At 51.8% G+C, this 24,512-nt stretch overlaps 1 protein-coding gene and 1 long non-coding RNA gene across 2 annotated transcripts in view; one reads left to right on the top strand and one right to left on the bottom strand.

Moving 5' to 3' along the window:
• Nucleotides 1-410: 410 nt before the first annotated feature.
• Nucleotides 411-7,742, bottom strand: LOC139998833 (uncharacterized). Its single transcript, XR_011803840.1, has 2 exons — nucleotides 6,261-7,742; nucleotides 411-3,348 (listed from the first exon to the last, which is right to left on the bottom strand). It is a non-coding gene; the product is annotated as an uncharacterized lncRNA (long non-coding RNA).
• Nucleotides 7,743-8,065: 323 nt separating this feature from the next.
• SETD1B (SET domain containing 1B, histone lysine methyltransferase) overlaps nucleotides 8,066-24,512 on the top strand; it is a 46,542-nt gene continuing 30,095 nt past the window's right edge. Inside the window, exons 1-6 of the mRNA XM_038187210.2 lie at nucleotides 8,066-8,649; nucleotides 8,990-9,144; nucleotides 9,590-9,688; nucleotides 10,161-10,431; nucleotides 13,641-13,753; nucleotides 16,426-17,601. Coding sequence (XP_038043138.2) covers nucleotides 8,250-8,649; nucleotides 8,990-9,144; nucleotides 9,590-9,688; nucleotides 10,161-10,431; nucleotides 13,641-13,753; nucleotides 16,426-17,601 — 2,214 coding nt within the window. The 5' untranslated portion in view covers nucleotides 8,066-8,249. The remainder of the gene's footprint in view (nucleotides 8,650-8,989; nucleotides 9,145-9,589; nucleotides 9,689-10,160; nucleotides 10,432-13,640; nucleotides 13,754-16,425; nucleotides 17,602-24,512) is intronic.

Raw genomic sequence — 24,512 nt, 5'->3', positions numbered from 1 at the left:
TTAAAAAGGCTCACAGGTCTCCAACCAGCACCGTGTTTAGGCTGCTTAACGATAGGTGTCCAGACACATGAGTATTTTAACGCATAAAAACCTTCCCAGCTCACTTATCTCTGTCTTTGTGTGCTTTTGATGCAACCCCTGTGAGTGCTAGAATTTCTAAAATGGTAATTCTTTTTTTTCCCCTTTAAAAAACCCTACTGTTTATGCCGTGAAGCAATGAAGTGAAATGTTTAGTAATTTGACAGCTTTAAAACGTTGATTAGAATTGCCAACCTTCTTGATTTATTTAATGATTTTTGTAAGCATGAAAGTGCTCCAAACAATAACCGGTTGTACATACTGATGGGATCACGGCGTTTCAATAGCAGCTGCATTTCAATGGCAAGTAGCAACACAAAACATTCTGCAAGTCAGGTGTTGAAACAGCTTTTTTATTCTTTTAAAGCTCAAGAATGATTAGATCTCTGAAAGCACTCACTACCTACCTTACAGAGGTGGCTTTGTCATAATACTACCAGAAATAAAATGAACAGATGCAGTTTAAAAGGAAAAGGAAAAAAAAAAACAGCCCTGGCACATGTCCAACGTGTCCATCAAAAGTTGTATGGATCTTAAAATAACTGTTTGTCCCCCTGTTGGGTGTGAAGATATCTCTCTTTGTACCCAGGCAGTTGAAACAAGACAGCAGACCAGTACCTCCCGGTCGTTATTCAGTCCCTGTATCCCATGTGTCCTCAGAGCGTGCTGGAACACAGGTGCCATCTGTCAGGAGGTTGCGTATTTTGGCTGAGAAATTTCCTAGCTGTCTGATCTGCTGTACTTAGGAAGAAATGAAAAATGTCATGGCCAAAAAAAAAAAGACTGAACAGGCAAATACCCAGGCCGTATTCCTCCTCAATGTTCTTTCGGTATTTTTAGCCTCGTTTCCTAAAATTAAGTCTAACGTGACCGTGTAGTTCTGTGCCATTTTTCCCCTCCTTCCTCCAGCCTCCATCAAATTTGGCAGTGGGTGAGCAGCCCCAAACATGCCTAGGTCTTGGAAGAGCAGCTGAGCAGAGCGGTACAGGAGGCACCGTGGAGCTGCAGGGGAAAGGCAGCAGGACTCTGCCCAGCCCAAGCTGGCCCCTGGCACGTTTCTGCTTGCTCAGCCGAAATGGAAGGTGAGTCTGGGAGATTTCTACTGCAAGTCCACCGGGGCAGAGCTCCGTGAGCTTAGCTGCTGAGAGAGAAACTGAAGAAGCTTCAAGATTAGATGATTCAGGTAGTATCACTAGTAGGAGATGGTTGATATGCTATACTTCAACCCCTGCGAAGCATTTACATGATCAGGAGTAGAGAATTAAAAACCAAGACGGCGTGATCACATGGAGTAAAATCCATCTAACAACGTCTCAAAGTGCAGCAGTAATCACCGTGTCCTACAGCTGTTATCTTTCTTTTATGGGTCCTGCAACTATCTGGTTCGGGCCTGGTGTTATTTAATAGCTATGCTATTTAATAGCTATGCTTTAGTCACCAGGGCGGGCGCACGCTGCAGCGAGCCTCAGGCTCCCTTCCAGCTCCTTAACTGGGCTTTCCTCCCACGGGCTGGGTGCGGCACGGGATGGCGTAGATCAGATCTCCTCCTGACTCAATATTGGCAAGGCTGAGGCACGCACACACCTGGAACTGGGACACTCCTACAGCAGGGGCAGAAGCAGCGTTCATCAACAAGCTGAGAAGAAAACTTGCAGTAATTACATGTCCCCTACAGACCTGGTTGGTAACAGCAGCAGGATGTATAAAAAAAGGCCACTGCAAGCAAGAATGCTGTCTCAGGACTGCCCTTTTCAAGTGCAAGGCCATTGACAGAACAAAGCAGAAGCCGACAGGACGGGGATGCTGTCCCAGGAAGGAGCAGGTTGGATAGCATTTCAGGAGCAGTGCAGGAAAACCAGCTGAGCACGGGCTGGAGCAATCCCTGGCTGCGTAACAGAAACCTCAGCCGAGCACGCTGCCGGCACCGGGTGCTCTGTCTTGTTCTGGGTGCCCCGATCAAAATGGGAAGAACTGGAGAGCTCATAGGGAAGCACAGCGGCAGCAAGGACAGGATCGGTAAATCCGGACCCGAGGGGCGCTCTGTGAGCCTGCAAAGGGAGCACTAAATGCTCAGTTACCGCTCTGTACACAGCTACACGGGGACAGAAACCTGGTAATGGAGCGCTCAGTCCAGCAGACAGACATGCAGCAGTGTCTGATAATTGAAAGCAGAAACCAGACAAAGCTCACTTTTAGTGAGGTATCTTAATCTCCAGTCTGTCAGGTCGATTTTGATGGAAGCAATCTGCCAACTCTTATTTTACTCTGTCTCAGAGGCCATTTTAAAATGGAATTCTGATCTCTTTTCTAAGACGCTGCTATGCTATTGTTAAATTCTCTGAAATGAAAAAAGGCAACTCCCAAATATCTTATGACCTGCATAATGCAGGAAGTCTAACCAGATGAACCTAGGTCCCTTTTGTCCTTTATAAGCTATTAATCTAGTCTGCTTGCACAAGCAATGGATTGTGACATGCAAACCTTCGATATAAAGGATTCTGTGTACAAGCCAGTCTAAAACAAAACGCTGTAAACAGTCACGATCATTGTTTGGCAGAGCAGCTGCATATTTTTTATTTCACTTTGCCTCTCGATCTAATTTGCTTTAGTTGCAACACTTTGCCAAAGAAATTAAACAACTTCTTATTGATAACAGACACTAAAAGAATTAGCATAAGAGTTTTCGGCTCAACAATATAGGGGAGGGACGCTGTGGGCAAGAACAAACCCTGCTGCTTTAAGAATGTGCGTAGAGCCACCACAGGCCATTCGGAGGAAAAAATCTTTTTTTTTTTTTTCCCTTTCCCCTGAAAGATCTCTTTCTTTCTCTAAAGAGTCTCACGCAGTAAACCAGGGTCAATCTAACTCGGTATGAAAGTCTGGTTTGACCTTTCTGGGATTTAAACACGCTGTACCAGAACACTCAGCTTTTCAAATACGAGCTTCAGCCATTAAACCACCCACTCCGGGAGCGCAACTGGTCTCAACTGCCTGGGTGACTTTTAAGCTACACCGAACATTACAGTCATTTAGAAACCCTGAAAACGTAAAGAAATTTTTTCAGTTCAGACTTACAAAAGCAATTTCCAGCAGTGCTGAGGACCCACACCAAGCACTGGGGCTGCTGTACCCTGCTCGCCGCCTCGGCAGGATCCGGCCCTGCCAGCACCAGGCACCAGCTCCAGGACCTCCAGATCGGAGCCGCTCGCGGATGGCAGCGTGGGGACACCCGTCCCCAACGGGGACCAAGCACTCACCGAGATTACAGCCCTGGAAAAAGGCACAGGAAGGTGCACGTACAGACAAAGCTGTCTGAGCTCCCGCAGTATTATGGGCTGGCTGACTTGTTTTGAAGCCTGGGCTGTGTCAGGCAGAGCCAGTTTGCTTCAGGGTTAAATAGACTGAAATTGAGGTTTAAGTTAAAATGCGGAGATTGTTAATATCCAGATACCTACTTAGACGTCAGCTTAAAATCCCAGGGAATTTAATGGCCGATGCTGTTTAAATCAGCTAATTTTCTTAATCGCTTTACTCGTTGATTGAACTCGTGATGCGAGTGGTAAAAAAAGAACAAAAAACAACAGTTCCAAATAGGAAACAGGACACCAGAAGCCACCCTGCAAACCCAGGCACGGCTCCACACTGTGCTCTGATCTCCGTGCTGCCAGCTTCGGCCATTTCGTCCCATGCCGGGAGGCCGAGGCGCTCCCCACAGGGCTGCCGGGGGGGCTGCTGGCACCGAGGGGCACCAGAGCCCGAAGGGAGCCCGTCTGCGAGCAGTTCGGAGGGTTTGGTTTTCCTTTTTCTTTTTTTTTTTTTTCCTTTCCTCCTGGTGGAGATGTGTTGTGTTGTGCAGACAGGTTTGCTGCTTGCTCCGAACTGCCTGGGGTGCGGGGAGCACTGAAGACCGAAGAGGGGGGTGAGGGTGGGAAGGGGAAGGAGGAAAAAAAAATAAAAGAAAAAAAAAAAAAGGAAAAAAGAAAGCGTAACCTGACGTTGTTGCGAAATTACCTCCTTGGCAGGGCAGCAGGGCTGGAGCCTCGGCACGCAGCACGGCACGGGTTTAACCAAAGCTGCGGGGCCCGGCGGCACTTACCTTCCTCACCTCCTCACCTTCACCTTCCTCACATCCTCACCTCATCTTCCTCACCTCATCTTCCTCCCCTTCCTCACCTCCTCCCCTTCCTCCCCCCGTGCCAGCCCCGAGGGGTTTTGCTCGCTCCCCTCCCGGCCCTGCCCCATCTCGTTTTGTCACGAAGGACACGGCGCAGCTCCCCAACGAGGCTCACGAAGCTCCGAAAAGACAAAAGCACCAGAACCCCACGCCTCCACCCGAAGCGAGCTGCAGGGAAAGCTGCTCGGGATGAAGAAAAAAAAAGAAAAAAAAAAAAAAAAAAAAAGCCAAGGATGAAAAAACGCCACCAAACCCAAGCACAACAGGAACACCTCAGCGGGGCCATGGCGGCCCGGCAGCGAGCCCTCGGCTGTGGGCGCCTCAGGCCGGCCCCGCTCGGGCCGGGCCGGCTCCTCCCCGGCTGCAGGCGGCAAGAGGCACGGCAGCGGCCGCAGCAGCTCGGCGGTGGCGGGGCGAGGGTGTGGGGAAACCCGGGAGAAGGAAAAAAAACAACCGAGGAGCCGTGTGACGAGCGGCGGCCGCGCTCCCCCGGCACGTTGGCGGGGCGCAGCCCGCTCCAGGCGGGGAGCCTGGCGACGCCGCCCTGCTCCTCCCGCGGCCAGCTCATTTGCCTGCCTTTCTCCCCCCTCTGATTTTTTTTTTTCTTTTTCTTTTTTTTTTTTTTTTAAGCAGGAGGAGGTTGTTTGTTGCTCTTTTTTACCCCCCCCCCCCACCTCCCCACCCCCCACCGCATTAGGCTGCTTCCATCTTTTGGTATTTATAAAAAGCCAGCCGCAGGCTGCGGCTGAGAGGGGGAAGGGAGGCAGGCGAGGGGCGGGCGGCGTTATTTATAGGCTCCCAAGGCTTGGGCTGCATTTTGCGAGCTGCCTTTGTCCTCCCCGCCCGGCCGGCCGGCCTGGAGCCCCGCCAGCCCCTCCGCTGCAGGGCGCTCCCCAGCCGCGGCCATCTTGTGCGAGGCAACGGCGGCGAGAAAAAGCCGCCGGGCGCCCCGCTCCCTCCTCGCCTTCGCCTTCCACAACCCCTCACAAAAGCCGTGCGGGAAGTAAGGGGGGGGGCGGGGAAAAAAAAAAAAAAAAAGGCAAAAAAAAAAAAAAAAGCCGTTTCCCTGCAGTGATCGCAGCGCAGCGCCGGCAGGCAGTGGGGGAGAACCCGGCTCGCCGCCGCCCCAGCCCTGAGGAGAACGCGGCGAGGAAGGAGAAGCCATGATGGCGGCTGCCCTCACACAACATGGAGCGCGACCGGGAGCGCCCTGCCCGCCGCCAGCCGCCCCTCCCGGCGCCCCGAGACGCGGTGCTTCCTCAGGCTTTTCACACAATAAAACCACCAGACTTCGGCGGGGAGGCCATTTCGTGGGCTGGGTGGCTGCACTAAAGCACAACTGCTGTGAATTACCAACTGCGTCACGGCTCGCCATCTGTAAAACTCAGGCTGCAAAGGGTCCCTCACTTGGAAGGCAACTCCCTCATTTTGGATTTACTTCCAGACCTCATTTTTCCCCCTCTCTCCAACCCACTGACTCTCGGTATGAAGGATTTTACAGTGCTTTTCAGTGAGACATCCGCCATTAAGACTCACCGTCCTGAAAAACAGCCCCCCCACCCCATTTTGTCACTTGCTTTTTTTTTTTTTTTGGTCGAGCTTCTGTAATTAGACGGATAAACATGTAAGGGAACCCTACCACCACCACCACCGCCTTTTCGCCTTTTTAAAAATCAACCTCAGTAACATCTTACAGTTCACAGGCAGATTTTTTTTTTCCTCTTTTGTTCAATTGAACAGCCACGTAATGCCTGCAATGGATTCACGGCGTCTCTCCGCAAACAAAAAAAAAAAAAAAGCAGGGCTGCGGACAACCAAGCGCTTTGTGCAGAAAAAGAAATCCCTCCCTGAAAATAGGACATTTCAGATGTGCTGTAGATGTATCTGAGGAGAAGGAGATCGCCACCGCTCTTAAGACGACCATTAGGATCTCTCGCCCAGGACAATAACGTTAGCCGCACAGGCCTGGTCTATATGTTCCTCTGCAAGGGCAAAAGGGTTTACTTACCCGCGCACCATAGTTGAATGCAGCTCTGAAGGTGAAGTTGTTACGCTTTTTTTTTTTTTTTAATATGGCTATAAATATATATGATCTGTATCACCACTTCTCTCATAAGTTTGCAAGTCAAAGCAGATCTTGTTGAGATAGTTACGGATCTTTATATGGCAGTGGTCTAGCATTAGGAAAAAAATCAACCAAAAAGCAAGCTATAGAAAACGTTGTCCAGCTATGTTGACTGACCGTACGCAGCGAGGAGTCCTACTCGAGGCTTAAATCTACGTTCCCGTGGCAGATTTACTCTGTACATAAAAAGGACGCTCAGTGTTTTTCCACGGAGCACGCAGACGCTAAAAATGCTCTCCTGCATAATTTTAGGCTGCGTATGTTAGTGTGAAAACACCTGGTTAACAGTTACTGGTTGTAAACAGCTGTAAGCATCTCTTAGGTAGATATTTTGCTTTATAAGTAAAATATTTCAAAAGCATAAATTGGTTTAGATAAACAGACAAGAACATAGAGACATGCAAATGAAGGCTTAGAAATAAGGACCACTTCAGTAACATTAACATGAAAACTACACTTAGCAAGGACAGAATGGATTGTGTACTTACAACGTAAGCAAAGAGAAAAGAAAGCTTATAGTAAAATTGCCTTTTTTTTTTTTTTTTTGCCAGAATTCAGTATTCCTACATCTATATTTAAAACGTTACCTTTAAAAGCACCAGAGGAGTTAATAAAAATGGCCAGGAGTTAAGTGTTTAATACAGGAAATACTTTCTAAAATTTATTGTTCAGTCATCACAAAGCTCTATGAAGCTTCGAAAAAAAAAAAAAAAAGAAAAAACAGAACCCAAACTGAACAACGAAAAAAAAAATCATGTATTTACTTTTTTTTGTTGTTGTTTTGCGTTCAAAATTGTTACTGCTGACAAAGGGTGTGCCATGACCTAGTTACACAAGACAAAGATGGATCCCGAACCATAAGGGAAAAAAAAAAAAAATGTTTTTTTTTTTTTTTTTTTAGAGGGGTTGGGGAGGGCAAAAAAAAAAGATATCTTCCTTCTTCAGCGAGCTCCTCTAAGCCTGCTGCCAGACCTTAAACACCCCCCTGGGCGCTCCTGCGGAGTGGCTCCTCAAATGGCAGGATCCCCCCTTTGTGGAACAAAGGAAAAAGCCCAGTTGGCCACGGCCGCTCCCTGCAGAAAGATGGCCGCCCGCGCCCGTGGCCTCTCCTGGGCCGTCTGCTCGGGGCCGCCTTTAGCGCGCCGCCTAAGAACGCCGGCTCCGATGCAAGCCGCGGTCTGATTGGCCCGCGCCCGCCCGCCGCCGCTCCCCAGCCAATTGCCCGCCCGCGGCCCCGAGCTGCGGCCCCGCGCCCGCCGCCGCCGCCCGGCTCCGGGCCCCCCCCGGGGGGGAACCGGGGATAAGGGGAGGGAGGGGGGGGGACCGGGAAAACGGGGGAGGGGGGGGCACGGGGCAGCCGCGCGGCCTTTAAGCCCTCAACAAAATGGAAGCTCGCCGCTGATTGGCTGGCGGGGCTTTAATAGGCAAAACCGGCCCCGTTTTTTTTTTTTTTTTCTTCATTTTTTTTCCTTCTTTTCCCTCCCCCCCCGTTCTCTCTCGGTGTCCTCCCCCCGCCGGGTGTCGCCGTGTTCTGTGTATGTGTGTCCCCCCCCCTCTCCATCCCCGCCCCGGTCTTCGCCGAAGTCTCCCCGAAGTTGTCCCCACCTATCGGTCCATCTTGTTTAGAAACACTCAGCGCTAAGGTAAACGCAGCGGGCAGATTCCACGCTGCAAAGGAGAAAAAAAAAAAAAAAAAACCACCCCGCCGCACATTAAACCGGCAGCGAAGAACCTCAAAAAACGATCAAAACCCGAATTAGGTCGAAAATAAAAAAAAATCACCTCAGGGTGTGCCGCGAGGGGAGGGGGGGGGGGGTGTTGATGCCGGCCGAGCTCGGCGGCTGAGGGGCGGCCGGGGGCTGCCCGCCGTGAATGTGCAGGCGGCGGAGGGCGGTTGAGGCGCTCGCAGCGGTGAATTGTGGGAGGGCCGCCGCCGCCAGCAGCGAGCGCACACACACACACACACACACACACACACACACACACACTCACCTCACACACTCACACACTCGCTCACACACACACACGCGCACAACAATATGTGGTGGCTCGCGAAAAAGGCAGGCAGGAGCCTGGCGGGCAGCCCGCGCCGGTAACCGGCCCCCATGTGAGGCGGAGAAGGAGGAGGAGGAGGGGGGGGGGGGGGAGAGCTGCGCCTTTTCGCCGCCCGGAGACGCACGGTTCGGCCGCCTCAGCGCGATGTCTTTCCGAGACACCAAGGCGGGGGAGAGAGCCAAGCACCCCGAGGATCATGGCAAAAAGCAGAGTTCAAGTGAGCCTGGGGCTTTTCTCCTTCCTTTCCCTTCCTCCTCCTCCTCCTCTCGCCTTTCTGCCTCTTGTCTCGCCGGGGTGGGAGAAGGGAGGGAGGGAAGAGAGGGGGGGGGGGGGGGACCCGGCTCGCGATTCCCCCATTTTAGGGCTCGCTTCGCTGTGGATTTCCTCCCTGCCTGGGTGTGTGTGGAGCTCGTTTAAAAAAAAAAAAAAAAAAAAAGGAAGAGGGGAAAAAAAAAAAAGGGCTCTTTGTTGGATATATTTTTTTTTTAACTTCACGGTTTTCTGGGTGTTTTTGTCTTTTCCCCTTCCCCCCCCTCCTCTCTCCCCCCTTTTCCCAGGTTGGATCAACGGAATGGAGAACAGCACGCAAGCCAGCACTTCTGTCGAGAAAAGAAATCACCATTGGAGAAGTTACAAGTTGATTATTGACCCGGCTCTGAAAAAAGGACAGCACAAACTCTATCGCTACGATGGGCAACATTTTAGCATGCCGGTGAGCGGAGGGGGGGGAAGAGGGGGGCTGTGGTGTTTCCCCCTTTGTATCGTGCCCCCCCCAGCCCTGCACGCCTCACCCCCTGTCGGAGCCGGTGTTTTGGGGGGCTGGGGGTCTCCCCGGGTCACGGTCACCCCCCGGCACGGCTGAAGGGGGGTCTGGGGGGGACAGGCACCAAAGTTACCGCCACCTGACACTGTGCATTCAACTGTCAGGAGCCCTACGAGGAGCCCAAACCTGCAGCTTTCTTTCTGTGTTTCCAATCCGTGTGCATTTCCCAGCAGTATTGCAATTTGACACGTGTGTGTGTGTATGCGTGTGTGTGCTTTTCCCTTCCCTCGAGACAGCCCCTGCTTCCTTGGGGTTTATGTTTTTGTTTTATTTCTGCCTGAAATTTCAAGCACTGTTGTTGTCGGTTTTGTGCTTTTTCTCCTCCTCCTCCCAGAACTCGGGAATCGCTCCTGTGGATTGTGTCAGGGATCCCAGAATAGGGCGAATATGGACCAAAACTAAGGAGTTGGAGCTGTCTGTCCCCAAATTCAAGGTACTGCCCTGACTTTTGGCTTTTGCTTTGTATTCTTGTTTACTTGGGAGTGTAGCCTGACTTCCAAACAGTTTAATGAACCGTTTAAATGACAGTCGTCTCCCTATTAACATTATTATTCAGCAAACCGTTTAACAATAATCCTGTTCTATAAAGATAACGAGAAATCCATACATCTGTCTAACGAGATCCCTTGGACGTTTTGGAGCCGTGTCTGGGGGGCTTCTCCTCGGGTTGGGGGGCAGCAGAGGGGGGCTCTGCTGACAGCACTGCTCCAGCCAGGGAGCCAGCTCCGGTCAGCAGCTGTGGGTTCATCCCCTTCATCCTACAGCCTCGGAGGCAGCTTTCTTTCCCCAAAGTTTGCAGGAGGTTTTAACCCTCTCCCTCCTGTGCCATCCTAATGCCCTCCTCCGTGCTCTTTAACGCCGCCGGTTATTGTTACCGCCTCCTCCCCGCTTGTGCCCTCTTCCAGATTGATGAATTTTACGTGGGGCCAGTGCCTCCCAAGCAGGTCACCTTTGCCAAGCTGAACGACAACATCCGCGAAAACTTTTTGACCGACATGTGCAAGAAATACGGCGAAGTGGAAGAGGTGGAGATTCTCTACAACCCCAAGAACAAGAAGCACCTGGGCATCGCCAAAGTCATCTTCGCCACTGTCAAGGGTGCCCGGGAGGCCGTCCAGCACCTTCACAACACGTCCGTCATGGGCAACATCATCCACGTGGAGCTGGATACAAAAGGTGAGGGGCACGTTTCGGCCCGATGCGGTGGCGGTTCGCAGTGCCCATGCCCTGCCTCTCCTCGAGCAGATGCTGTTGCAGGACCGCAAGGGCTCGGCGATTAAAAATACGGAGGGAGCGCCCCTGTCCCCCCGCGTGCGTGTCTGGTTTCTGGGCCCTTTGCAAGTCACGTGGAGCCAAATGTGTTGTCAGTTGCTAGGAGACAGCCCTGTAATTTGCAAAATGCTGCCATCCTGCCGCCCCTGCTCCCCCAGCACCCTCCGGCCGCTGGGTCCTGATCCTGCTCAACCTCCTCCCAGGGCTGCCAGATCCCCTGACTGGCAAAGTCTGGGGTTTGGGGCAAAACTGGGGGATCCTGGCACCCAAAACAGGGGGATTCTGGCGGTGGCAGCGGGGCTGGGTGCCGTCCTCCGCGTGCCTGGCATTTCATTGATGCTTCGTGGCGAACTCCCGGCTGTCAGCAGAGGAGTGCACAGCACTTGACAGCGTGAGTGTGCGTGTGAGTGTGTGTGCAAGTGTGAGGCTGGCTCTTAAAGCCACAGGAGCCCCGCGTCCTGCACATAACCAGCCCCAGACCTGAGCACTGGGGAGCCCGTAAAGTTCCTGGAAGCGTGGAAGCGCTGCATCTTACTGCTTTCTCTCTTCTCTTTCCTCCAAGCCTGTTAGTGAAAGACTTGCCTAAAATGTGCCCCAATCTTAAATATCCTCTGCAGCTGAAGGGGTGTAGACATAAACACGGAGTAGATCAGTTGTCACTTGGACTTACTCCTCATTGCAACCCCGGCACTTCCAGCTTAAAGCAGACCTGCTGCACGTTTTCTTGGGAAGAGGACGTTGTAAGCACCATTTTCTTCCAAAAGAGAAAAAAAAAAGTGCAATGCTGATGCTTTTGTGCTGTATTACATGGTTTTGACAGTTTTGTGTACAACCTGTGCAGCAGTTGGTATGCCACACGTGGTAAGAGGCTGTAGTAGGACGTTAACTGACATGATTGAGCTCCGGTAGAGGAAAAATCACAGCAGCACTCTAATATTTTCTCTTCTAAGCTAACCTTGGCTTTACAGATGTGTGCTTTGAAATTCTAATATCATTCCTTTTTACAGGCAGGCTCTTTCCCTGCTTACTTTGAAATTTGAAGGTTAAAATTCCATCAAACAAAAAATTAACCATTTGTAGTTTTAATAATGCAAGCTACAGCAGGGTTACAAGTGGAGATATCTTAGTGACAGGCATTTTAAACGAGCTGATCGTACTACATTCCTCCTTGTTTTCCTCCATTCATAAACTACTCAACAGTCTTGGACAGACAGCTGTTCAAGAAAGTTAGCTGCCCATCAGGGAAAAGAGGGCTTCTGAAGCTTCTGTTTCTTGGGAAAAAAACATCAAAATCTTAGTTTTAAATTGCATTTTTGTTTCATTTGCCATCTGTGTGCTTCTAATCTGTTTTGTTTTTTCTTTCTTTTTTTCCTGCAAATGTATCTGTTTGGCTCCAAAAGAGTAAGACTGTCAGTGTTTTATAAGCTCACAGAGTCAAGTGAAAATATTATTCCTAAAGTAGCATTAGCAGGTTAAGTTGTTCTTCATGTATATCTGCCTCTATGTGTGTGTATATATATATATATGTATATATATTTATATGTATTTCAAGCTATATATAATATCCCAAATTTCTTCCTAGTATTCAGCTTTTCAAGAGCATGGTAAAATTAATGGTTGGTTGAAAGCTTGATTTTTGTAGTCTAGCAAAATAAATATGAGGAGTAAAAGTGTTTTATCTGTCTGACCTGATCACAAGCCTGGGAATCTGGAACTAATAATTCCAGTTCCCTAATCTAAGACGGGCTAATTTAAAACAACTTCTCTGCCTCACTTTGTCCCGCAGGATGGACACACTTAATAATTACCTGGCCTTAGAGAAATAGCTGAGAGTAGTTTCACGTTCATAAAGCAATTTGAAAATGAGATTTGTGACTTTTATCAGGGATCCAAGAGGAGTTATGAAGCTTTCTAACAATTATTTTACATTTATTTAAAAAACGGTTTTAAAGTAAACCCAATGCTTCCGTATCCACGACGCTGTGGTTTCCTGGGGGTGTGCATGTGTTAATAATTCCAAGCATTTTAGGCCTTGTCTTGAAGAGATCTATTTTGTTATGACTTCACTTGAACTTAAACAGTTTACATAGTTGATGATGTGGCTCAAGGCTTTATGAAATGAGATCTGAGAACCAAATAACCTCATCTACAGCATTTATTCAAGACAAGTCAGTCCTTTCCCTGTGCAGCATCAGGCTGTGGGTGCTTTGCTTTCAAATTGCACAGGGTGATTTGCAGGCAGCTTGGGGTCTGATCTCGCAGCATTAGCCAGGGAAGTTGTGCTGTTCCAGGGGAGTTCTTGCCTGAATCCATGCTCTGGGCTCAGGTGCTGTCCCTGTCCATTTTCCTGTGTATTCTTTATCTTCCAGAGCAAAAGCCAGCAAACAGTCTTGGAGTCTGGTTCTGTTCCCTTTGAAGTGGATGGCAAATTTCTTACAGACTGCAAAATAAGTAGGATTGGGGTTTTGTGGTCATGAAAAATCCAATTTTAAGAACTGGGTCTTACCTAGAGTTCAGGGATGAGCTGGGAGTGGAAAGACTGAGTCTCAGTAGCGATATAAGGGCCGTTTTGGTTCTCTAGCTTTTATTCTTTGAAGGATGCCATCGAGCATGCCTTTAACCGGGGGGAAAAAAGGATCAGCCAGTGTCTTTTTGGAAAAGCACCGCTAACGGTTTTGTCCTTGGCATTCCCAGGCATCGTGTGTGCATTAATAGCAGCCAGTTTCTGCTAGCAAGGTGGGTTGCGAGAGCTTTCTGAAGTGGCTCTGGGTGTTGGCAGAGGCTTGTCCCTTTGGTGAGAGTTTCACTTCTCAAATCTGCAGACTATTTGCTTGGCACGTTGGAGAGGAGGGAAAGTGGTGCTCTCCAGAAAGCATGGTAAAGAGCAGAGCTGCCAAGCAGACTGAGAAGGATTTAGGAAACCTCCTTGGCTTGGCTTGAGAAAGGAGTGTCTGACTTTGCTTGCCCTGCAGATTATTTAGAAACGATCCCTACAAACCTTGGAGGTGATGCTTGTTCCTCTGTGGCAGGGATGTGCAGATGCCAGGAATACAGATTTTTATGCAGGCTGTGTTATTTCTCTTTATTAAACTCTCCCGTTGTGGTTTGTGCAGGTGAAACCCGCATGCGGTTCTACGAGCTGCTCGTTAATGGTCTTTACACTCCTCAGACCCTACCCGTAGGCACCGAACAGGACGCGTCGCCAACTGTGAATGAAACCCTCCAGGTATGGTTTACTTGGCTTTTTTTTCTAAGAGTAGCATTGTAGAAAATTCTAAACAACCACTTCATGAAATTTAGCCTTTTAACACTATTACTTTAGCTTCGTTTGTCCCACCATAGTTTCAGTGGACATTACTACTCCCCATTTAAATACTCCTTGCTCCTAATTGCCATAGCGTGTGTAACTGCAAATACAATGCATGTGGCCAGTCTCTGTGCCTGTGTCTCCGTAGCGTGGTAAGTGCTCTTTGTATTTCTGCATGAAAAATACCTGCTGAACTGACAGCACGTGCCCTGCTAATGTTAGAGATTCCTGCAGTTAGGGGGACATATCGGGTCTGTCCCTGAGGTGAGATTATTCCCTTGAAGACAGGGGGAATGATTTAAGTGGTACATTTGGCCTGGTGTCTGCAGTAGGCAATCCTTAGAGCGTGTGCTCTTCAGTTGGAAGAGGGGAAATATCAAATCTTGAGTAGTGCCATCAATTCTCCAGAATCTTAATTAGTCACCGGGATCATTTTTTAAGAAAAGCAGTGTGCAAAATTGCTGGGTTTTCTTAGTATTTAGGGTATGATTCTCTAAATGGACTTGTGCAGGTAACTGCTCCCCTACAAACCCCACTAGAATGAGGGGGGTGAAGGGAAACGAAGCCTGTTTGCATGGGGTCACCAGCCTTCTTGGCTTATCTCAGTCTACTTTGGCTCTGATCAAGGCTTGGGAACCCATTTTAAGGCATCAAGTTTTCAAAGAGATTTGGCAGAAGTTTTTGTAACTTTTAAGTATGAATTTCTTCTCGCAACTTCTTTGTGCTCTTAGGGCTCCTTAAAATGCTGTCATTTCATTAAATTTGCAGGCAGGTGTTTTCAGGACAGATTAAGAGATGTGTATTGAATGTGAAAATCCCACTGATCTGAAAAAATGAAATCTTCCTGTCTCACTGCTCACCCCATGGGAACAAGGCAAAGCCCCTGCATCTCTTAACAAAATCACAGAGGCTGATTCTTCCTTACCTCCCAGCCAGGTGTTTTTTAGGGCAGAAGAGGAACAAGTAATGATTTTGCATTGAGCAGGGCCTGGCTTTGCTTTTCTGCCTGTTCCAGCACCTCCCAAAGAAAATTGGCCAGACTTGTTTACTACTTTTTCAGGGTTAACAGCAAAATGCTTCATTGATGATATCCCCTCAAGTAATCCCTACTGTAATTAAGATAGGTTCTCTAGATATTGTGTTTGGATATTGTATTGTTATCCTGAATTGATTTTTCCCCCAATTACCACCATAATTATTGCTTTGTGGGTAACTTTAACTGTTTGCATCTTGTTCCTGTCACTGGGACCTGCCAGCAAGCTTGTTTGCTGTGGTACTTTAGTAAAATGCTCCCGCCGTTAGCTTTCCCCCTCGTGCAGAACATCAAGGACCTGACACATCCACGAGCCACAGTCCCTCCCTTGAGACCGTATCCAAATCCCCCTGAAAAAGAGTTCACACCTCCACGAGAGGTGCGGAGATGTGGGCTTTAGCAGGGAGCACGGTGTGATGTGGCTGCTTGCTGAGCAGCTGTGGAAGAATCCTTCCTGATGTCTGTGTCCCTCGGGGTAGGTGAGAGCTCAGCTGGGGGTTGTGTGTGACAGCAGGTCCTCTGAAAGGCCTCTGCACCTGCCTGTGCCTGGGAGAGCAGCAGCCAGCCCGGAGTGTCAGCACGTAGGGACACATCCCCGGGTCCTTTTTGGGAGCTGGAGCTCAGTCCTGCCTCTCCTGCTACCAGGAGGAGTCTCCGTGAGCTCTTGCTTTGCTTTATAGAAAATTGATTGTGGCGCTGATGTTCAGCAGGGCACTGTTATGACTCAGCAGTGTCTGAGTGGGAGCAGGGCTTCTCCTAGAAACCCCCTGAATGTGCCTGTGAAGTGAATTTCAGAGCAATGACTTGGCTGCTCCGCAGGCTTGGAGGGTTTCAGTTTTCAAACGCCATGTTCAGGAGTGCTCTACCTGAGCATTGTCTTTGTGCAGGGCTCACAACGTATTTTTAGCAGCCGGGAACTTTGTCTTCCCTTTCTGCCTGTAGCCTGCTCCTTCCCTGATGCAGAGCAACGTTTGGCAGAGGGTGGTGAGCAGCTCCTGCAGCTGGACCAGCGCAGAGCCCTCTTGCCTTCAGCAGGCCTCCGCAGGCAATTTGGGGGCGATAGGGGGGTTAGATTGCAGGTTTGCAGTTTGCAGGTTTGCAGGTTTTGATTTGTTCACACAAAAAGTTTTCTGAGATCTGAAACTCTCAGATTATGTTCTCAGACTTTGCAGTTTTAGCACAGGATTTTTATCATTCCCTCCTTGCCGTGCAGACAAGCTGTGTGTAGTTGCTAGAAATCTAAAGTTAGCTGTATGTCTGCGAGTCTTCTGCTCACCTGATGCTCTTGGGCATACAAGGATACCGTTTTATCTGCTTTCTTCCTTCTCTTACAGACAAGTTCCTCTTTGCTCTTTAAATTTTTATTTTCTCTTTGAATTAAGGGGAACTGTTCGTAATGGTAATGGTTTATGTTTTCAGGGATGCTGTAACCTATTTTTCTTTGCTACGGAAATCAATTCAAACTCTCAGGTACTCATCTCCGAAAACCAGGCGGATTAGACAAACAGCTTTTCAAAAGTGTGTGTTTTAGGTGCTTTTCTCTTCCCTCTTTTTGTAGTTGACAGATTCCCTGAAACGCCTGAAAGACAGCAACCTTTCCTCTGCGGGATCATCCGTCACCCCGAACAGCAGCACGCCGTTCTCCCACGACACCGCCTATTCCAGCTGCCGCCAGGACACCCCCAACTCGTACAGCCAATTCACCCCGCAGTCCCAGGGCACGCCCCACACCCCGCGGCTGGGGACGCCGTTCTCCCAGGACTCCACGTATTCCAGCCGGCAGACGACGCCGGTCTACCACTTCGGACAGGACAGTGGGTACAAACCCAGGAGACACGAAACCAAATTTACGGATGCCTACAACCGCCGGCCGGGACACCACTACGTTCACAACTCGGCGAGTGTCTTCCGAGGGACGGAGCATCAGTTCGGCGCGTTCAAATCCCATCCGCAGGAGCCGGTCCAGTTCTCGCACACTCCTCCCCTCAGCCACTCGGGTTCTTCGAGTTACAAGTCGGCCTTCTCTCCCTACCAAGCACCAGCCGTGTTCCCCCAGTCCGAGGAGCAGCAGTTTCCCCAAACTTCCAGGGAGACGGAGTACCGGAGACCTGCGCCACCTCCTGCTGAGATGGTTGTGGAAAGCAGCGCTGCCACAAACATCGATTTCGTGCCGGTGAAGGAGAAACCGGAGGAACCTCCGCCCTTGCCAGATTCGAACTCTGCTCCTGAGCCGAGCACAGCGTCCTTCTCTCAGACCCCAGAGAGGAGCGAGACCCCTGGCACCCCCACCATGGAGTCTGAAATGCAGCATAACAGTTTAGACTCGAGGATTGAGATGCTCTTAAAAGAGCAGAGAACAAAGTTACCCTTCCTTAATGAACACGACTCGGACACCGAGGTCCGAATGGAAGGTAGCCCCATCTCCTCCTCTTCCTCCCAGCTCTCCCCGATCCCGATGTACGGTTCGAACTCCCAGCCCGGTTACAGGGCTCAGACACCTTCCTCGCGCCCTTCCAGCACAGGCCTGGAGGACATCAGCCCCACGCCCTTACCCGACTCCGACGATGATGAGCCCATCCCTGGGACGGCTTCTCTCAGCCAGAACTCCAGGGGGACGTCGGAGGCCGGCATGACCCCCATCGATCAGCTCAACAGGACCTCCAAAGTCGAGCCCTCGGAGGCTAAAGAAATGGTGCCTGGTGACCAGACCCCAACGTCCGAAAAAATGGATGAGGTAAGTGAGCTGGAACCGGGTCACCAAGCTCCGGACCCGGGCACGGAGTTGCTCTTATGGTGTTTTTTTTTTGTGTTGTTCCGAGCGTAGGATTTTCTGGTGGCTTTTTCTTTTGCTCAAGGCAGCTGGAAACGAGCTAAATGTGACACCAAGTGATGGGCTTAACTTGCCGGTCTCCAGGTTTCTTTGTTTCTGACAGCAGCCTGCTGCAATTTATAGCTTCAGGAGAGCTCGGGGACTGAGCAGGCCCTGGAAGTTTGGCCACTGCTCACGCTGTGAATGTCCCGAGTGTCAACAGACACTTAAGCCCCTAGAACAGTTGATGGAGCACTTTCTGCCCTTGCTCTGGTCTCTGGACGTGGGGGTGTGCGTGCACACACTTGCTGAACGGGGCTTTCATGTCAGGCCGAGGTATTGGACGCAGACTTGGTGCGAGCTCTGCAGCTCTGTGCCAGCTGCCTGGAGCAGGAGGCAGTTGCTGGGCTTTGGTGCTCCCTGCGCTCGGAGGGAGCTGCGCGGGGTGGAGTGGGGCCAGCAGACAAATGATGTTGTGTGGTGTCTGTTTGGGACCTCTGCAAAAAACCTCTCAGTGTCGCTGCAGCAGACGTGTGGGTCCTGTTCGGCTGTGCCAAGAAGCAGTCGAGACAGAGAGCTTGGTAAATGCCAGAGCCTTTCTCTTCGGTGTTTAGGGTAGTAATGCAGCAAGTGAAGCTGCTGTCCCTGCTGTGCCAGGACTGTGCGGTGAGGAGAACCCAGAGATCCGGGATCTGATTTGGGTGAATGCCCCGAGTGTGAGAGATCGGTGCCACGTACTCGTGAGAGTTTGCTGGGGTTCAGCTGGCAGAAGGGGTTTCTCTCCAGTGGCCCACGGTTGTGAGGTTTTCACCCCAGAATTGGCTGCGTTTAGGGGAGGAGGAGCTCCTGCAGAGTGCAGGTGGGGAGGGGAGGCGTGCAGCACCGACAGTGCCTGTTTCAGGATCAGGTAGGAGAAAGTGTAACTGCACTGGATAGTTTGTGCTTTCTCCGTGCCTTTCCAAACCTGCCTGGCCTGGCAGTTGTTGTTTAGTCTTTGAAACAATTCAATCCCTTGGGGTCTCACTCCTCATCTGGGCTGGCCCAGGCTCCCCCCTGGGGAGGCACCTCCCAGCCGGTGGGAGCTGGTGATGAGTTAATTAGGAACAGGGTTCTGATTCCTTAAGCTTGGCCTGGCAGGCTGAAGAGGGGGTGCTCCAACTTGTTAAAACCCAGTCATAAATAAAACGAGGAAGGCTTCCCTCCTCTCCTCACCCCTCTGGGCTTGGGTCTGCCGTCCTTACCCTCGTGCAGGAGAGTTGTGGGTGATTGTGCCGACGTCGAAGCCTGTGCTAAGCCTTTGTCTCCCCTTAATGAGATGCTGGTGTCAGAAGTTCACGCCGCCGGTGCTATCACCGTGATAGGAGAGCCTCGACCCTCCCAAGGCACAGCGGTGGGAGCAGGGGCTCCAGGCGGGTCCTGCTGCCTTCCTCATCTCCTCTCCTTCCCCGAAAAGTGGGCTGCTCGTTGTCAGAGCTGTTTGTTCAGTCCTCCTCTCAGTTACAAATCACGCTAAGCTGTTCTGGCGTGTTGGGAGAGCTGCCTGCGCCTTCCCTTGCTCCTCCCGATGCGCAGAAACCATCTCCATGTGGTTTTGCTTCCTTTCCCCGCCCTTCTCTCCCCCCCCCAAAGTTGTTTTTTTTTTTTTTTTTTTGCTTCAGAAAAAGGCTCTCCTGGCTTCCCTCTCTTTTGCTGGAGGAGCAGAGCCCAACAGTGACTTAAGGCAGGCTGAAATTTGAGCTGCAGCTTCCCAGCTGAGCCGGAGAGGGGCATTGAGTGTGGCGGAGGGCTGGGAAGCTGAACCTCGGGCTCCGGCCCCTTGCGATAGCACCCAGCAGCTTCCAGTCCTGCGGGGACTCCTCCGGCAGGGCGGAGGGAAGGCAGCCCCGAGTGTTTCCAGCGATTTTGGCGTGGGGAGCTGAGCAGAGTTGATATATTAGAGTAGGGAGGACTCGTTGCGTGTCATAAGGAAGCAATAAAGGGCAGAGTTTGAACTCATTTGCTTCATATTCGGCTTTCGGGGGGCCTGAGCAGCCCCTGGCCTGCCCCCCTTGGTGGCTGCTCCAGCTGGGAACGTCTCAGGGCCCGCAGGGACAGCAGTGAAGTCGCGGGGAAGTTTTTCATGAGGCAGCAGCGGCGTGTGAAGGACCTCCTCCTGCCCTCAGCAGAGCAAGCAGGATTTCTGTCAGTGACTGCCGGCACAGCGCTGTTTGTCCTGCAGGTGAGGCGCTGTCAGATCGTCAGGGAGGGCTTTTCAAAACCTAGAAGATGTCCAAGAAGGAAGCCGAGTTGTGTAGTTATTTTAATAACACTCCTGAGGGTAGCGAATTGCCAACTTCCCTTCCTGTGTTTCTGAACAATAACAAGGCAGGAGCTGTGACGATTTCTTCGTCGTGGGATCTTTCTGTGCCATTCCAGAAGCGCAGAGGTTAAGGAAGCACCCTTTGACGTTTGGACATCCCATCTGAGCCAGGGCTTGTTTTTGCTTGGCTCGGTACAGGAAGAGGCCCTGCCTCTGTGCCGGGGAGGGTGGCAGGATTAGAACAGGTCACGTTGCCGCGTATCGATGATGCCTTTCATGTTGCAGCTCACGAACGTATTGGTTTGTGTGCGTAGCCTGCGTGTAACAGGAAGGCCGTGTGATTGACAGAGGTATTTTTCCAGATTTACAAGTCCAAAAATGCTTCCTGAGCAGGGCTCAGCAGCCTCGTGTCTTCCCGGTGCTCTGGCTCAGCCCCTCGTTACCGTGGTGGGAGGGGTGCCTCAGCCACGCTGAAGAGAACGATAAAAACAAAGCTCCTGAGACACCAGCAAGGGGTGAGCAGCCCTGCTGTGAAGTTCAGGGAGAAGCCTGGAAGCTGAGGAGTGCAAAGCAGCCCTACAGGCACCTCACTTCAGCTGCTGCTGTTGCTTGTGCTCCGCGCCGTGCGGCCGTGGTGGCTTTGATGCTGTGCGGGACACCGAGGTGCATCCTACAGGACAGCGCCGGCACCGCTGCGACAATCCTTGTGTGGTCATGGGCAGAGCTGGGAGAAATCCCTGCTGAAACTTCACACCGGCCCTCCGGAGCCTGAGCAGGACGCAGTGACAGCCCTCAGGGCACCGCATCGAGTCCTGCACCTCCCCACCCGTATCCCCGCGCTCCGAGGGCCCTTCCTGGGCAGCCGAGTGCCCAAGTGATGTGTTCGAGGTAAATGGTGGGGAAGGCAGAGCCTGGGAACGGGGAGCTCGGATCCCTTGGTTTCCACAGGAACTGTGAGAGCCCTGGTGCCATCAGGGGCTGGTAGGGATGCGTGGTGTATACGGGTCCACCTGGGGTCCGATTTACAGCTGGGGTGGGATTCAGCACCACTGGGGGGAGACGGGGGAAAGGGATGTGGCGGTTGCTCTGCATTTTGTTTTAATTGAAGAAAGGAGAAAAAACGGAGAGTGGCGGCGTGTGCCCGGGCTCATAAACACTTTTTTTTCAAATTTTCCTGCCTCCCGAGCTCCTGCGAACACGCTCACGCCTGACAGAACCGGTTCCTGATGGAAACTCCAGCAGGAGGTGTGCGTGGTGACCGCGAGTTTCCAGAAAGGCAGCCAGCCCGTGCCAGGCAGCAGATTCGGGCGGCTGCTGTGGTTCCATGCAGGAATCACATAGGGCAGCCCAAAAATCCCCCAGCAGATGACTTCAATACGGCCCCGTGAGCCTGCCGAGATGCGCTCGGTGCTGCCTGTTCTTCAGAGCTGGTCCTGGAAGGCTGCAGGCAGGGAGTGCTGCTCGTGGGGAAAAACTTCAGTTGAGGAATATTTGGCTGCACGGCTTGGTTGCTCCGTGATGCCTGGCTACTTCAGGGGCAGCGTGTCTTGTTGGTAAGGCAGCTAGAAGCGGTGAAGTGCTTTGGAGTGTAACTGAAGAATAGAAAGCAGGCTGTGGTTGGGAGGCTGAGTGCTTCTCTCACTCTCTCATATCAGGCCAGGGCTTTGAGGCTTTTCCATTTTGCATATCTCATAGAAATGACACTGCTGTCCCTTTTTTAAATCACTGTTGCCAATTATACTCTCGCCACCAGCTCGGTTCTGTCTTCATTTTGCCACCGGTGCCTTCCTGTACATTCTCAGTTCCTAGCGGACTGGGCGCGTGGAACTGAATCCCTCATTCACAGGGAGAGCGCCGCTCCCTTCGTCTTCACGTGGCGTGTAGATGCTCTGCTGCTCTGGAAGCCTGAATCCAAATCACAATGTTTAACCACAGCACGCAGCTCGTGGTGGAACGGCGCTCGCAGGTGAGCTCTGCAGACCACTTGCAGCCTCAGATTCTGCTGCCCGTGGGCTCTCCCTCTTCTTTTTAGCATTGTGATTTGGGCTGCGATGCTGTCCAAATGCCATAAATGCAACCTGTGGGAGCTGCCACTGAAGTGACACGTTTTTCCTCGGGGTTTCTCTGTCCCACCAGCCTTCTGGTTGCGTTTCACATCCGAGGTTTGTGCAGAGTGACCAGGGTGAGGTGCTGGCTGCCGGGCTGTGTCGCAACGCGCGCCGACACCGAGAAAACACACCAGCACGTTGGGTAATCGGGAGAAACAGGGAGAAAATAATGGCTGTTAACACACCGTGCTGGCAGCCGCCAGAAGAGCACCGATCTCTGGGGCTGCTCCTGGCTCTGTGCGTGGCTGCGTCTGACACGGGGCGGCAATCAGGCGAGCGCCGAGTCAAATTTCTGCAGGCTGCTGCCTCGCCTGCGGCCCCCAACCAGGCACCGCTCCTCAGCAAGCAGTGCTTTGCATACGCCTCAAGCTGGAGCCCCACAACTTCACTCCCCCACCCCTTCTATTTGTTCTGATTTTCGGCTGGTGCCTGGCAAAGACGGGGCAAGACTCAGAACGAAAGCCGTGGGGCCGTTAGCTGCGTGCGTCACCCCCTGCCCACGAGGGCTCCCGCGGCCCGGGTGCGTTCCTGCTGGCTCAGGTTTTGGTGCGAAAGTGCAGCGCTGGCTTCGGGAACTGCTCATTCATCACGAGAGAGAAAGGTTTCTCACGTTTTTCAGCTCCTAAAAACAAAGTGGGTTTAGAAAAGGAAGAAATGGGTCGAAGATGGAAGTCTTCTAAAATGTTTTTGACGTGCTGAGTGCTGGTTTCCCAAGCTGCCAGCGGTGCGGGCAGGCCCGAGGAGGTCAGGATGCCAACAAACAGCCAGGTGGAAGGTCGGGGATCCCAATTTCTCCCTGGCTGACACGGGCTCGCTCCTGTGGGCGTTGCAGGAGGGTGGCTCCAGGAGGAGGCAGCGAGCGGAGGAAGTCGTTCACGGCTGGGGCTCCGGCACTCACTCCCTGCGCAGGGGAGGAAATGAAACTGCTGCTGGACCTGGGCTGGAGGCAGTGCCCGCGGCTGGGAGGCTGAGCTGCAAAAGTGGGTGGCAAACGGCTGCAGGACGGCGTCCAGCTCGCCGGGACCCCGGCCCTTTGCTCAGGCGCTTCGTGGGGCATTTGGATTTGGAGGCAGCTCTGCCCACGTGTGTTTTGTGGAGTTTGCATTTCTGTGGTGACGGTGGCTGCGTGCTAAGTGATTTCTCGCACACCTTTGGCTGGCTCACGTCCCAGCAGTGCTCCGTGCCCCCATCCTTCCCCCGCTGTGCACGCTGTGTGTCGGTGCTGCTCCCTCCGGAGCCTACACAGGGACCGCTGAGGCAGGCGGCTTCTTTTCAGGTTTCCCTTCTCCCCCAGGAGCTTGTTATTTCTGGTGCCTCGCGTGTGCCAGGCAAAAAAAAAAACAACAACAAACTGCATATTTCTGGTGATAGCTGCGATACTCAGGGGAACGGGGAGCTCAGAGTGCACGGACTGGGCTTAATGTTGGTGCACACCTCTGGGGATGGCTCTCCAGCCCCTCTTGCTATGTGGTTGCCACAAGCTGGCATTTATTTCGGTCGGTCCACATGCGTGGCTGGGATGTCCTGGTGCAGGTAATGGAGATCTTGCCTTAAAGGAGGCAGCTAAATGCTAGCAGCTGTCGCCGTGGTGCCACAAGCATTTTGCTAGCGTCCAGGTTGGGGTTTTTCAGGGTCGAGCACTGCACAGTCGGTGCCATCTGGTGTGGGATCTGAAAAGGTTTTGGTGTCTGGGCTGGAGAAACCCAAGCTTTAGATAGCACTGTGCCATTAAAAAAAAAACATATTAAGAAAAATAACGCAGAAAACAACAAAAACCACAGAAGAGCAGCTCGTAATAGTCTTCCAGATTCATGAATTGAGTTGGAGCTTTGCTGTGAGTGACTGTTGGGCTGAACGCCCGGCCGGGTGTAAGAAGGGTGAGGGTTGGGCCCCGGTTGTGACCCAGTTTTGCACGCAGTGTTTGCACCGTTATGCCAAAGTGCTGGGGTCAGCAGCTCGCCGCGGTGCCCCAACGTCTCTGCGGGCACAGCCCCGCTGCCGCTGCAGCCAGCGTGGTGTGGGTGCGATGCACGTGGCAGGACGAGTGGCACGGCAGTGAGAAGCTGCTCCTTGCAAACCACGAGGCCAGCTCTGCCTCAAAACTGTATTAAAAAAAAAAAGAAAAAAAAGCCTGTGCCTTCTAGCTGGTCGCCCAAATGGGCAGCCCAGCAGCCTCGGGTTGGTTGGGAGCCTTTCTCACGAGGGTTTCCTGCAGGTCCCTAAATGAGCAGCCTGCGTTTTGGAGATATTTGTAACCTCAGGCTAATGCACTGACCTGAGGGGAAAGCTGTTTTATTAAAAAAAAAAACACCAACAAACCCCCAGCTGTGTGGTTCTGAGCGTGGTCTGGAGGTGGAGGAGAGTGCAAAGAGGGTTTGGAAGCAGTGCGGTGAGCTCCTGCGGCTCAGCCCCGGTGTTTCAGCCCAGCT

Source organism: Anas platyrhynchos, chromosome 16 (assembly GCF_047663525.1).
Source record: "Anas platyrhynchos isolate ZD024472 breed Pekin duck chromosome 16, IASCAAS_PekinDuck_T2T, whole genome shotgun sequence".
NCBI lineage: Eukaryota > Metazoa > Chordata > Aves > Anseriformes > Anatidae > Anas > Anas platyrhynchos.
The sequence above is the reverse complement of the archived record's forward strand: the minus strand, read 5'-3'. Positions and strand labels throughout refer to the sequence as shown.